At 46.4% G+C, this 13,106-nt stretch overlaps 2 protein-coding genes across 2 annotated transcripts; both read left to right on the top strand.

Moving 5' to 3' along the window:
- Positions 1 to 1,509: 1,509 nt before the first annotated feature.
- On the top strand, positions 1,510 to 9,539 carry FSUBG_12312 (agglutinin 2; the record flags this gene model as incomplete). The annotated part of the gene is made up of 2 exons (XM_036677088.1): positions 1,510 to 1,679; positions 1,736 to 9,539. 2 exons carry the CDS (start codon positions 1,510 to 1,512, stop codon positions 9,537 to 9,539), a joined length of 7,974 nt encoding a protein of 2,657 aa, XP_036532227.1.
- A 1,527-nt stretch (positions 9,540 to 11,066) lies between these two features.
- On the top strand, positions 11,067 to 12,961 carry FSUBG_12311 (HNM1-choline permease; the record flags this gene model as incomplete). Its single annotated transcript, XM_036677087.1, has 8 exons — positions 11,067 to 11,137; positions 11,301 to 11,683; positions 11,740 to 12,031; positions 12,082 to 12,120; positions 12,188 to 12,267; positions 12,318 to 12,376; positions 12,426 to 12,778; positions 12,838 to 12,961. 8 exons carry the CDS (start codon positions 11,067 to 11,069, stop codon positions 12,959 to 12,961), a joined length of 1,401 nt encoding a protein of 466 aa, XP_036532226.1.
- Positions 12,962 to 13,106: the final 145 nt, after the last annotated feature.

Here is a 13,106-nt window from a genome sequence, read left to right as displayed (position 1 = left end):
TTCCTATTATTTTATTAATTTTAATAGTAGTATTTTCTTCCTTAAAGAGGCTTTTTAATATTACTATTAAAGCCTAGGTTATAATATCTATTTTTAGTATTATCTTTATTAAATAAAAAGGAAAAAAATAATATAAATATTCCTTAGGGAAAATAACTAATAAAACTTATAAAGATATTTTATTAAAGTTTACTAGGGTAATTACTAATCTCTATATATAAGTAAAGACTTTTAAACCCAACCTCCATAAGCTTGCTTAGTTAGCCCGTCCCACGGCTCGAGCCAACGGGTAAGCACAGCTAAGAGCGGAATGCATGCCACAGCTAGCGCGGACCCCGAAAGATTAGCAGTTCTGCAAATACTTTAGACATACCCATTGGCTCGAGCCATAGGGAGGCCAACTAAGCAAGCTTAGTTAGGCATAAAATCCCGAGACATGCATAAAACCTTGAGATAGTTAGCCTCCTTACGGCTCGAGCCACGTGAAGATGCAAGCCACGTTTAAACGTCATTTTGCTAGGTAACACGCATCCAGCCATCAAACGTTATGGGGCTGGTCTATTACCGAGGGCTCAGTAATTATATTAACACTTGACTTGAAAAGGCAGGTTTAGATAGAGTTAGCTAGTAAAAAGATACGAAACATTCCATATATCATTCCCGGAGTCTCTGTGTGAGGCGCGTGATGCGAGTATCAGCAGTGGGGTCTATTAACTCAAAACAACACATTTTATCAAATCAGTTCAGGCAGTATACCACTACCTAACACAATTGCCCAAGATGAGCTTTTCAGTCTGTGCCCGGAGTCTCGGTGATGATGGAACCGAAATATCTTGGCCGAGAATGCAATACTGCAATAGCCTAAGACTACAATTAAAAGAAGTACTCAGAATGTAACTGTGAGACAAGCGTCAAGGCATTATTAGCTTGTCCAACGTTTGCATACGATGTGTCCCCATGGCCTTTTGTCATTTCCCCAAGAGTCAATGAAAACGGTTCAAGAAACCTTTGTAGCGAATTAAATTACATGTCAGCTGGCACACACTAGACTGCAAGGCACGGGAAACCGGGATTTGCCTGTGCCCGGTGCAACCACCTTCTAGCTTTTGGACCCTGACTTCACGCTAGAGGGCATGAATGGGGTGATTTAAAGTTTACTGCATCCGTACACGGTACTGTTTGTACTTTTCGGCCGAAAAGCAGGGCAGGGAATAAACGCTTAGCAACTGATGCACATAGCGCGCTCGATATTCATGGTCCCCTGGTCGCCGCTCGATTGTTTTGATGTTTTTGGATGGCGAAGGCCTGTAGGATCCTATCGATGGCTATGAAACCCTCTTCTGGGTTTATCTTTGCTGTATTCTCGACTATTTGCTAGGTCATTAATGGACATGATATCAGTAGCTTTATCTCCTTTTATATTCGGCCACTCGCACGAAACAATGCTCCATTCTCTTTTCCCTTGATATTCGTAATTGAGAACTCTCCCTTATCTTATTTCCACTGACGATGCTTCTTCGACGACTCAAGCCACTTTTGGCCCTGGCCTTAGTGGGTGCAGTAGCTGGTGCAAAGCTAGTTACGCGGCTTGCTTCGTGTCCCGAAGGTAAGGTAGTCATTCAGACGCAGCCCATCGTGATCGTTGATGGGTCGTCCACTTTGTATGAGACTTTTACAACGTATGCATACCATGTCGGTATTCCCGACTTCCCTTCTTCGTTACTGATCTGTGCAGCACGTTCATGATCCCAAACGATGCTGCTTATACCAGCATCACCATCCACGGTGATAGAAATGCAACGATATTCACCATTCCGCCCACTGGCTTCCGAGGGACATCGCCCGTCGTCACAGTCATTATCATGACGACCATCCCTACTGGTGCTCAAATTGACCATTCAACGAGCGAACGTGATGGTATGACTCTACCACCTGTTTATCCAGGCGGATCATCGATCGTGGCTAATGGTCGACCAGAAAATGAATCTAGTAATGGCGATAGAACTCAAGACCCGGCCACGCAGCTCCTTCAGTCTCTTGACCCGCAAGCAACCTTGACAGTCCCGGGAGTCAAGGATCCTCACAGCTCCTCTCTCATGACGATGACTTCATCCCCTCCTGGAGATGCAAGTTCTACTATATCAAACGGATCACCAGAAGCCGAAAGCCTTATCTCATCAACAGCGACAGGAAAAGCCTTCTCAAGTCAGCCAGGAACTACTACTACAAGACGGTCGAACACAGACATCAACACGTCTCTGACAGCCTCCACTATTATTGCGCAGCTTCCATCGGAATTCACATACTCACAGGCTCAGAGTACGTGGAGCAATACACATACGACATGGCTTACACATATCACCTTCGTGACTATGACCTCTACTGCAGCAGTATCCAAGACTCCCACTTACATAGCAGTACCTTCAGGGACAGATAGTGTTGGGACAGTGGTCGTTGAGGTTTCTAAAACTACTACACATACCAATCCTACATCAGCTCAGTCTGCAGGATCGGGGATTGCATCCATGCCGTCGTCAGCAAGCATTCTCAGTGATTCCCCTACTACTATTTCTACGAGGCCTCCTGTTGCAGTGACAACTGGCACAGGTCGCACTGGCACTGGCACTGATAACACCGCTACTGCCGATACAGATACTCCTTCCCAAAATACTCGAACAGACTCCGTGTCTTCTGAGCTATCTGTCTTGCCAGTTTCTTTCGTGACACCAAAGAATCACTTCCCTTTAGTCTCTTCATGGGCGCCTTCAGCCTCTATCTCCCCGCCTTCTATTACAGAGACTGCCATGGACAGTGGTAGTACTACCATCAGCAGCAACAGAATAGAGACTTCAACAAAAGTTTCCCTACCAAGCTCTTTGTCTGCCAAGTCATCCGCCTTGTCAAGTTCATCCCTCTCCTTGAATACCACTGCTTCAATCGAAGGCAGTAAGAGTACCATTATCAGCACGAAGGCTTCAACGCTGGCCTCTCAAGGAGGCTCTTCGTCTTCCGATATATCTACCATTTCAAGTTCCTCCCCGTCTTCGAAGACTACCGGTACAACTGAAGGCGATACCTCAACACAGGATGCTACAAATACTGATGGTAGTAACACAATCAGCACGGATACCCGAGCCGACGCTTCTGACACAAAAAGTGTACCTGCCTCTTTAGGTTCTTTCCAGTATGCCAGTATTAGCAGTTCAACCTCAGGCTCTATCTCAACGCTATATGCTACAGTGACTATTTCAGACACTATTGGGACCACCATAATCAGCATAAAGGCTTCTGAATCAACTACTGTCTCCTTGATGTCTTTCTTCTCTGACACCAGTCTCCTTTCCATCACTTCTGTTTCAGCTACAGGCTATACCTCGCCTCTTCACAGTACGGAATCTGTTACAGACAGCCACAGTGGAATGTCAACTAGCACGGCGACATCATCTGAGTCTTCCATCAGCTCAAGTTGGCTTGTCGAAGTGTCAATAAGTGTCAACAGTGGTACCACGAGTGCAAGTCCCATTGGATCTTTGGTAACGGAAGCGACCAACACGGATACTGAGGGTACTACTGCGTATACTACCGACACCTCCTCGGAGCTTGGGCCGAGTGGTTCCGTCATCGTTCAGCAACTTGCCCAGTCTGTCCCTGGTACAACAAACACCGTTTCCGCTACTGATAATACCACTGAAGTCTCTTGGCAGACATCCTCTGAGTCTGGCCCGATGAGAACATTATCTGCGACATCAACTGTTACATTATCTTTCTATTCGACTACAGGAACTTTAGATACCTCGACAAGCAGTATAATTGACTACGTGTCTACCTCTGATACCACTATCACTCTTTCGTCACAGACATCATCTTCCTTTTTAACTTCAGCAACCTCAGATATCTCGACAAGTATCACTGATTACGCGTCTGCCTCTGATGCCACGATCATAGTGTCTACACAGACATCTGGGTCTAGCATAAGTAGAGTGGTAGCCAACCAACGACTAGTTCAGTCTTCTCCATACACACAATCCACCACATCAGGCCCTGACAGTACTACTGCGGTCTCTACGAAGAATTCGCCTGAGCCTGATACTACAGAAACCTCATCAGTTACCTTATTTGTTTCTTCTACTCCAGGCACTAAGAGCACCAATGCGATCTCTACGCAGAATTCGTCTAGGCCTGACACAACAGAAGCCACATTAGTTACTTTATCTATTTCTTCCACTCCAGGCACCGATTACATTGCTGCGGTCTCTATGCAGATTTCTTCTAGGCCCAGTACCACAGAAGACACATCAGCTACCTTACCTGCCTCGTCTTCTTCACCAAGCTCGGACGCCTATATGAGCATTATGGGCTCTTCCGATTCCGTCTCATACTTGATAATCACTACCACCGGAACCGGGACTGATACTGTCACTATCACGCAGATCCAATCAGGGTCAGGTTCTTTTAGTGCAGTTTTGATCAAGCTGCTGGATCGAACGTCGCCATACATCATCACTTCATCTTCTGATAAGACACCTATGGCTACAACTATAGTTAGTGTAATGCCTGTTGCCTATACGCCTTCTGATGTAACTATCTCCCTGGATAGAACAACGTCATCCGATGGATCTACTTCTTCTGATGGAACAGCTCCGTCTCTAACTAATACACTTTCTCTCGGAGCCGTATCTTCTGATGGAACTGTATATTCTGGTGGTATTACATCTACTGATAGTCCAGTTACATCTGAGTCTATAACTACAATGTTGCCTCTTGGAAGTACATCTTCCAATGGCTATACCTCCCCTGACGAGACCAAAACGACCCTTTCTATTGCATCTTCTGATGGTTTTACCTTCCCTGATGGAGCAACTTTCACTACGACCCTCACTACCATATCAACTGATGAGCCCATATCTTATAATGGGCTTATATCTTCTGATGACAATAAGTCTTCTGCTGCTACGTCGTCCGGCCAATCTACATCTTCTGGCGGGTCTATATCTTCGGAATATATGTCTTCTGCTACATCATTATCTGATACCTCAATATCTTCTGATGACTATACGTCTTTTGCTACCACATCGTCTGACGAATCTACATATCTGGATGGATCTACATCTTCCGGCGGGCCTGTATCCTCTGAAGAATATACGTCCTTTGCTATATCATTATCTAATACCTCGACATCTTATGATACTGCAACGTCTTCTGATACCTCGAACTCTTTCCATGGATCTACAGGTTTGGTTAGGATAGATTCAACTTCACCAACCACTACCACATCCTCTATCGACACTACATTCTCTCGTGAAGCAGCTACAACTGCATATACAGCTACAATGTCGCCATCCCGATCTGTTCAGGGATCCCATACTCCCTTTCAGCAGTATCAATGGGCCAACACCACCTCTTACGATATAACAACTACTACTACATTTACCACTTCGACAAGTGCAACCTCACCAGGCCAAACAGACACTGTCACCGCCTGTGAGTCATGCCAGTGGTCTGCATCCACAAGTACTATATCGAGCTCGGCTACAGGGGATACGGGAAGTGTTGTTATCTATCAACCAGATCCATCGACTAGTCAACCATCTCCCGATACGACCAACGCCGACGTATCTAGAACAATGGCAGACACAAACACAAAAACGGACACGTCTACATCTAATTCGCCTTCTAGTATCGGCAACATTATCCTGAATCAGCTAGATCAATCCACTATTCAATCATTTCTTGATACAACGAATACCAATACATCTGCAGCAAATACAGACATGACTACATCGACAGATTCGACTTCTAGTGAGGGTAGTGTTGTTGTCTATCAGCCAGCTCACTCAACTAGTCAATCATCCTCTGATACGATGGCCACCAACACACCAACAAACATAGACTTGTCTACATACACAGTCTTACCTCCAAGTTCGGATAGTGTTATTGTCAACCAGCCAAACGAATCGACTAGAGAAACATTATCTGATACAACGACCACTGACACATCTACAGCAGACACAGACATAGACACGTCTGCATCCACAGCTTTGCCTTCCACTGTGGGCAGCGTTCGTTCCGATAAGCCATACCTGTGGGTGACTGTCACTTCATTTGACGCAACAATCACAGCCACAGCTACAAGCACTATTATTCCGCCTTTTGCAGGACCGACAGGGGCTGTCGATATCAATAACTCAGATCCATCAACCACTGAAACGTCTTCTGGCGGAACAAGCACCGACGTTTCTACAGCCACATTGGCGCCCTCGACATCCACTTATGTAGACAATGTTGCTATCAATCAGCTGTATCAGTGGGTGACCGTCACCTCATACGATGCAACAGTTACAGCCGTGGCTACAAGCACTTTTATGCCTTCTCTCGGAGAACAGACGTGCACTATCATTGTGTATGAGCCGGAACATTGGGTGACCATCACCACTTATGCCGCCGTTACTTCTGCATCTACAGCCACTCTATCCCCGTCTCTGGCGGGACAGGTAGTAACTGTTGTTGTCTATGAGCCACAGCCATACGAGACTATCACGTCATTTGGAGATGTCACGGCTGCATCCACCACCACCATACCTCAGTCTGTTTTAGGGGAAACTGTGACCGTAGTGGTCATTGAGCCGCAGTCATACGTGACAATCACTCGATATGGAAGTGTCACAACATCGACTATGACAACAGACAGTCCAACTGGACTCCAGAACGTTGTGACCGTCATTGTTGATCTCCCTCAGTTATATACAACTGTCACTAGCTATGGTTCTTTCTCTATACCTACGACTACAACATATCCACCTTTCAATGCAGGAGATGTCATGACAGTGGAGGTGGATCTCCCTCAGCTGTATACAACTGTGACCAGCTATGGCTCGATTTCCACGCCTAGCACAACGGTCTACCCGGTCTCCCATGACGGAGACGTTATTACTGTATTAGTTATTCTACAACAACTGTATACTACTGTTACCAGCTATGGATCTTTCTCTACACCCACGACTACGACATATCCTGCATCTAGTGCAGGGGATATTATGACTGTGGAGGTCAATCTCCCTCAACTCTTCACAACTGTCACAAACTATGGTGCCTTCTCTGCACCTAGCACAACAACGTACCCAGTCTCTGTCACAGGCGAAATCATAACCATAGAGGTCAACCTGCCACAACTCTATACAACAGTCACAAGCTATGGTACTTTCACTTCACCTGGAACTAATACACACCCAATCTCTGTTGTAGGTGAAGTCATCACTGTTGAGGTTGATCTACCGCAGTTATACACGACAGTCACAAACTACGTTCCAGGTATCACAGCCCCTGCTGCAACAACCCTGCTGGAATCTGCTCCTGGCGATGCCATTACTGTGCTTCTTGCTCTTCCGCAGTCCTATACGACTGTCACGACCTATGTTGATAGCCTGACTACACGTTCAACTACGACATATCAACCTTCTCTTGATTGGGACTTTGTTACTGTCATGGTCAAGATCCCTCAGGCGTACACTACTGTTACTAGTTATGGTTCTTTTGCTTCTCCGTTGACAACGAAGTTGCAGCCGTCGGCTCCAGGGGACGTTTGCACGGTGTTAGTCGATTTTCCTATCTCATATTCAACACTCACTAGCTATGGCTCCTTTACTCAGCCTATGACCACCACTTTGGCACCCAACGATGGCTTAGCTACTGTTGTTGTTGGACTTCCTCAACCATATACAACCATTACTAGCTATGGTATATATACAGCTGCCGCAACTACGACACTGGAACCCTCAGTGCCTGGGAGCGATGCTACTGTTGTTGTTCAGGTGCCACAGTCGTATACAACTCTGACTAGCTTTGGCGATTTCGCAGGACTCTCGACCACAACACTAGATCCCTTAGTACCAGGTCCTGTGGCTACTGTTATCGTCCAAGCTCCGCAACCATATACGACTGTCACAAGTTATGGTCCTTTTACAGTAGAGAAAACTATAACGATAGAACCCTCTGTACCGGGAGGTCTTGCTACTGTTATTGCCGAGGTTCCGCAGTCATATACAACTGTGACTACCTATGGCACTGTCACCGCCCTTCAGACTTCAACACTACAACAAGCGGTGCCTGGCACTCTTGCTACTGTTATTGTTCAGGCCCCGCAGCCATATACAACCGTTACTAGCTATGCGTTCATCTCAGGAGCCGTAACTACAACCTTGCCCCCGGCGTCTCAGGATATTGTCGCTACTGTTCTCATCCAGCTACCGCAGCCATGTACTACTGTAACTACTTATGGGTCTTTCACTGCCCCTATAACTACCACTCTAGCACCTTCTGCCCCTGGAACCTTGGCTACTGTTCTTGTTGGACTCCCCCAACTATACACAACCGTCACCAATTACGGGTTTATCACCGCACCAGTCACTGCTACCTTACCACCCGCCTCACAAGGCGGTGTTGCTACTGTTTCTATCCAAGTCCCTCTGTCTTATACAACTACAACGACTTACGGAGCCTTTACAGCTGCTGCAATTACGACTATGACCCCTGCCTCTCAAGACGGTGTAGCTACTGTTGTCGTTCAAGTTCCCCAGTCTTATACGACTCTAACTACTTACGGTTCTTTCTCCAATAGAGCAACTGCAACCTTAGCACCAGCCTCGCAGGGGGATTCTGGCACCGTGATAATACAAGTTCCGCAGCCATACACGACTATTTTCAAGTACGGTTCCTACACGACAGGGGCAACCACCACCATGGCGCCAGCATCTCAAGGTGATCCTGCTACTGTCTTTGTTCAAGTCGCCGAGTCGTATACAACGGTAACGAGCTATTCCACTGGATTCTCAGGGTCAAGCACATCCACGGGTCCAGTACCAACTGACGGCTCACCTGCGACTGTATGTATTGTGCTTCCTGCCGTCGGCACACAAGTCGCCGACCAGACATGCGACAATACAGGCTTGGAATACGCCATCTACGCTCACAATTACTTAAATTCTGACGCTCCAAATTTTTCATCTTTCAATGCCGAATCGTTCCAGAGCAAGCTGCCGAGTTACACTGGTATTACAGACCGAATCGGCATTCAGGAGGTTGGAGGAGGGACGTCCGGAAATCCGCTTGCCCCCCAGAGTATTTATCCCCTCTCGCCTATTCAGAATTGGCAGTACAAAGCAGTCAATCATCGAGCATTCTTATACGCACCCATCAGCGGGGAGTATTCTATCATAGTTCCATACTCCGATGAGATCACATTGGTCTGGTTCGGTAACAAGGCTATGACTTCATGGACGCGCAGTAATGCGGATTTGGAGCAGGGTTTTTCGTGGGGACCTTCAGCCTCGAAGACTTACAAGATTCAGCTCACGGCGGGTACTTATACCCCGTTTCGTCTGTTGTGGGCTAATGCCCAGGGGGACTATGCCATGATCGTCACTGTTACAGCGCCCGATGGAACTGTCATTGTTAATGGATCTGGGTCGAAGAACGACTACTTTGTTAGATTCACCTGTGACCATCTCAACCTTTCATTCCCTAGTTTTGGAAGTGGTGGTTAGTCTTGAAACCCTCTGTCATTCTTTCTATTTCCTATGTATGTCAGTGGCCAATACAAGTACATGTTATGAACACCGTCTCAAACTCTCTGAAGGCTGACTTATTGACATAGCTGCTTGTGATGTAGCAATTTAACACCTGCCTTTGACCACTGATGGAGATAAAGTGCAGACTATAGAATAAAGATCAGGCATTTCCCTGCACTCCTTTTTGTTTTTTCATTCCTGCGTCTGGTGATTTGAACAGGGATTTTACATCTTAGCTCTTCAGTGTTTCTTGCAGCCATCTGGAGGTGCTTAAGTCTGGGGCTTACCCTGTGCCAACTGCACCGGTTTGTCTGCTAAATAACACTAATCCACGTTGGGGAATTACAACTATACTAACTGCAATAGGAAGTAGCAAACTGCAAAGGATAGAGGTAAGAAAGTGAAATTAATAATTTACTTTAGTAGAGATAAATAAGGGTATAAAATAATAAGATTTCAATAGCTCTGCTTTATAGAGAGAGCAACTTCCCAGCTGCACACCTCCCTCAATTGCAGTCACCTCCTACTGCCGGCTAGTATGGTTAGAGCATACAGAGGCTAACTTTGTCTACATACTGTCCTGTGATATATATACTTCCAGTCGCTGCTTTATAGAAAAAAGAATTATGCTTAGGATATCGATAAAAAAAACTGGATCGAGGAGCAGACAAACTGAGAAGAATTCGACTGACAGCTTGTTATAAGGCAAACAACAGTTTACCTTCACTGATTGTGTTTATTTCTTAGTTAAGAAGCAGTCTACTGAATAGTAAGAGTAAGTCTTAGAACAGTATTTAAAACTGTAAGGAGATAGCAAGCCGTATAGCTTGAGTAATATAGTAGCGAGGATTTTGAAAATCGAGTAATCTCTTTAGTTTATCAGTTAATAGTTTACTACTATTTTAGTATGAAACCTTGGTAGAAAGAATGGAATAAAGGACGCTTTGCTATACTCCAGTACAATACCCAATGCAGCTGTAACTCGCCATCCTACTAGTCCCATCATAGTATTTACCCCTCAACTTCTTATCGTGGGCTACCATTGCAATATCCTAATACGTCTCACTGGCAATATTCACCTTTGTCCGATATCGCAACGGTCTGGGGAGCTGAAGTACGGTTCTGGACCCTTTCCTGTCAGGGCACCAGATAAGACCAAGGCCCGAGTCGGTGTCGCTTAACCACAATCTACATAACGATCTGGGGTAGGAAGGCGGGGAAATGGTGCTCTACCAACGATAAGCTTTGAAGAAGCTTCCCGATTCGGCTTGATACCAACAGTGCAGGAAAGGGTGCCAGATACAGGCACTGTGCTTTCAGCTGATAGCGGCTATGCCGGACGTACATTCTGACATTGAGATTACAAGGACTTGCAGTGTGCCTTCAGGTGCTAGGGCATGTCTAAACGCGGCGTTGTTGATTGTTATATAAACCAACTCCCCCTTCGGTGGTAAAATCAGTCTTCATAGCTTCTCTTGATCGTCAACCGTCCGCAATTACACCATGGATAAAAAGTCATCCGAAGATCTTGCTCGGGTTGAGCCTATTAACCGTACCCCCTCGGTTAGCAAGGGGTCCATATCGACGCTGACGACGGGCGTCTTCGCGCTCAGGGGCACAAAGCTGAACTCGAGAGATCTTTCTCCTGGCTGGGTGCACTTTCTCTGGCATACAGGTTAGTTTCTTACATCATGACACGCTCAGACCTTCCTAACCATCCTTGTCTTCCATTTCCAGTATCACGCACTCGTGGCTCACATACGCTTCGTCTTTCGGCCTCGTGCTAATCTACGGAGGCGGCGTCACTACGTTGTTTGCGCCGCTCATCGCCACTGTCACCCAGTGGATTGTTTTTCTCGGCTTGGCTGAGCTGTGCTCTGCGTTTCCATCTTCTGGTGGACAATACCACTTTACGTATATCATCGCACCGCCGAAAACTCGCAATTTTGGCGCCTACGTTACAGGATCGATCAATATTATCGCATGGTGGATCACAACCTGCTCCGGTCTAATCTATACAGCCATTTCTGCCTTTGGATGTGCTGCGGCTTGGTTCCCGGACTTTGCACAGCAACGTCACCAGGTCTACCTATGCTACCTGGCTGTCACTGTCCTCTCATGTAAGCTCTAGACACTTATTCTGAAAAGCCTCTGCTGACCTGTTGCCTCTCAACAGTAATTCCAATCTACACCATCAAACAGAGACACCTCGACTTTATGACCGAATCGATTACAGGCTTCTCTCTCATTGGAATGGTATTGACCATTGCAGTGTGCTTAGGCATGGCTGATGGAGACTACGCCCCGGGTACAATTATGCTTGAGAACCGTGGCATCAGTGGATGGAATGCTGGTACGGGCTGGCTCCTCTCCATTGCTGCTGCACTTTACTGCTTCGCAGGGAACGGTGCGGTCACACATATCGCCGAGGAGCTACTCAGCCCAGGCCGCAAGCTTCCCCAAGTCTTGTTAGTTGATCGAGACTTTGAGCTGTAATCTAACGCTAACTGAATTCCAGGAACATGAGTATGGCCATGGGTATCGTCATAGTTATTCCGTGAACCGTTGCTATGCTATATTCCATCAAGGACTTGGCGGCTGTCCAAAGCTCCTTTTCTCCCTAGCTTCGAGGTGTTTTACCAAGCCACTGGAAGCAAAGCCGCTGCAACTGGTCTGCAAGCTTACTTGACGTTCCTCTACTATAGTAAGCTCCTCATGCTGGTTTTGTGTAATACCGTCCGACCAAGTTCCCAGCATTCATTCCAAGTCAGTGGGTGACCTGCAGCCGTATCACCTGGGCTTTTGCCCGTGATGTAAGTAAGAACTTCCTTGTAACAAGTGATGGCTGACATAGATGTACAGCAAGGACTTCCGTTCGCCGAATACTGGCAGCATATTGATCCTAAACGTGGTATCCCATGGAGAACAACGCTTCTTTCTGCAGCATTCTGCGTTCTTTACGGTTTGATCTACGTCGCAAGCACAACAGCCTTCAACTCGATTATCAACGCAGCTTGCTTGATGCTGAATGTTTCATACGTTATCCCTCAAGGCGTCTTACTTACCCAAGGTCGCGATAAGTTGCCACGACGTGCCTTCAGCCACGGTAAATTTGGCTATGCGGTCAATCTGTATTCGGTTGTGTTCATGATTGTTATTGGTGTTGTCTTCTGCCTTCCGCAGACCAACCCAACAACTGCCGGCTCCATGAACTAGTAAGTAGTCCTTGATGAATCCCACCCCCCCAAGTTTATAGCTGACTTGAAGCTTCAAGTAACGCCCCCGTCGTTGTTGGTCTCTTCATCGTCATTTGCCTTCTGTGGATCGAGCGACGATCCAAATTTAATGGTCCTCACATTGACTGGGACTTACTCAACGAAGCTAATGGGGAGGAATGATCAATATCTCGGAGTCCTATAGAATGGCGAGTCGGGGAAGTAGATGACAAAAGGGACTATTCGTGCCACTGTGTAGTTTCTATGATCCTGTCTTCCTTGCGGATTCCTCCTTTAATGTCGCCTCAATACAGAGACACGATGCAAC

Source organism: Fusarium subglutinans (genome assembly GCF_013396075.1).
Source record: "Fusarium subglutinans strain NRRL 66333 chromosome Unknown NRRL66333_c0000261, whole genome shotgun sequence".
NCBI lineage: Eukaryota > Fungi > Ascomycota > Sordariomycetes > Hypocreales > Nectriaceae > Fusarium > Fusarium subglutinans.
Note: the sequence above shows the minus strand (reverse complement) of the source record. Positions and strands in the feature narration are given on the sequence as shown.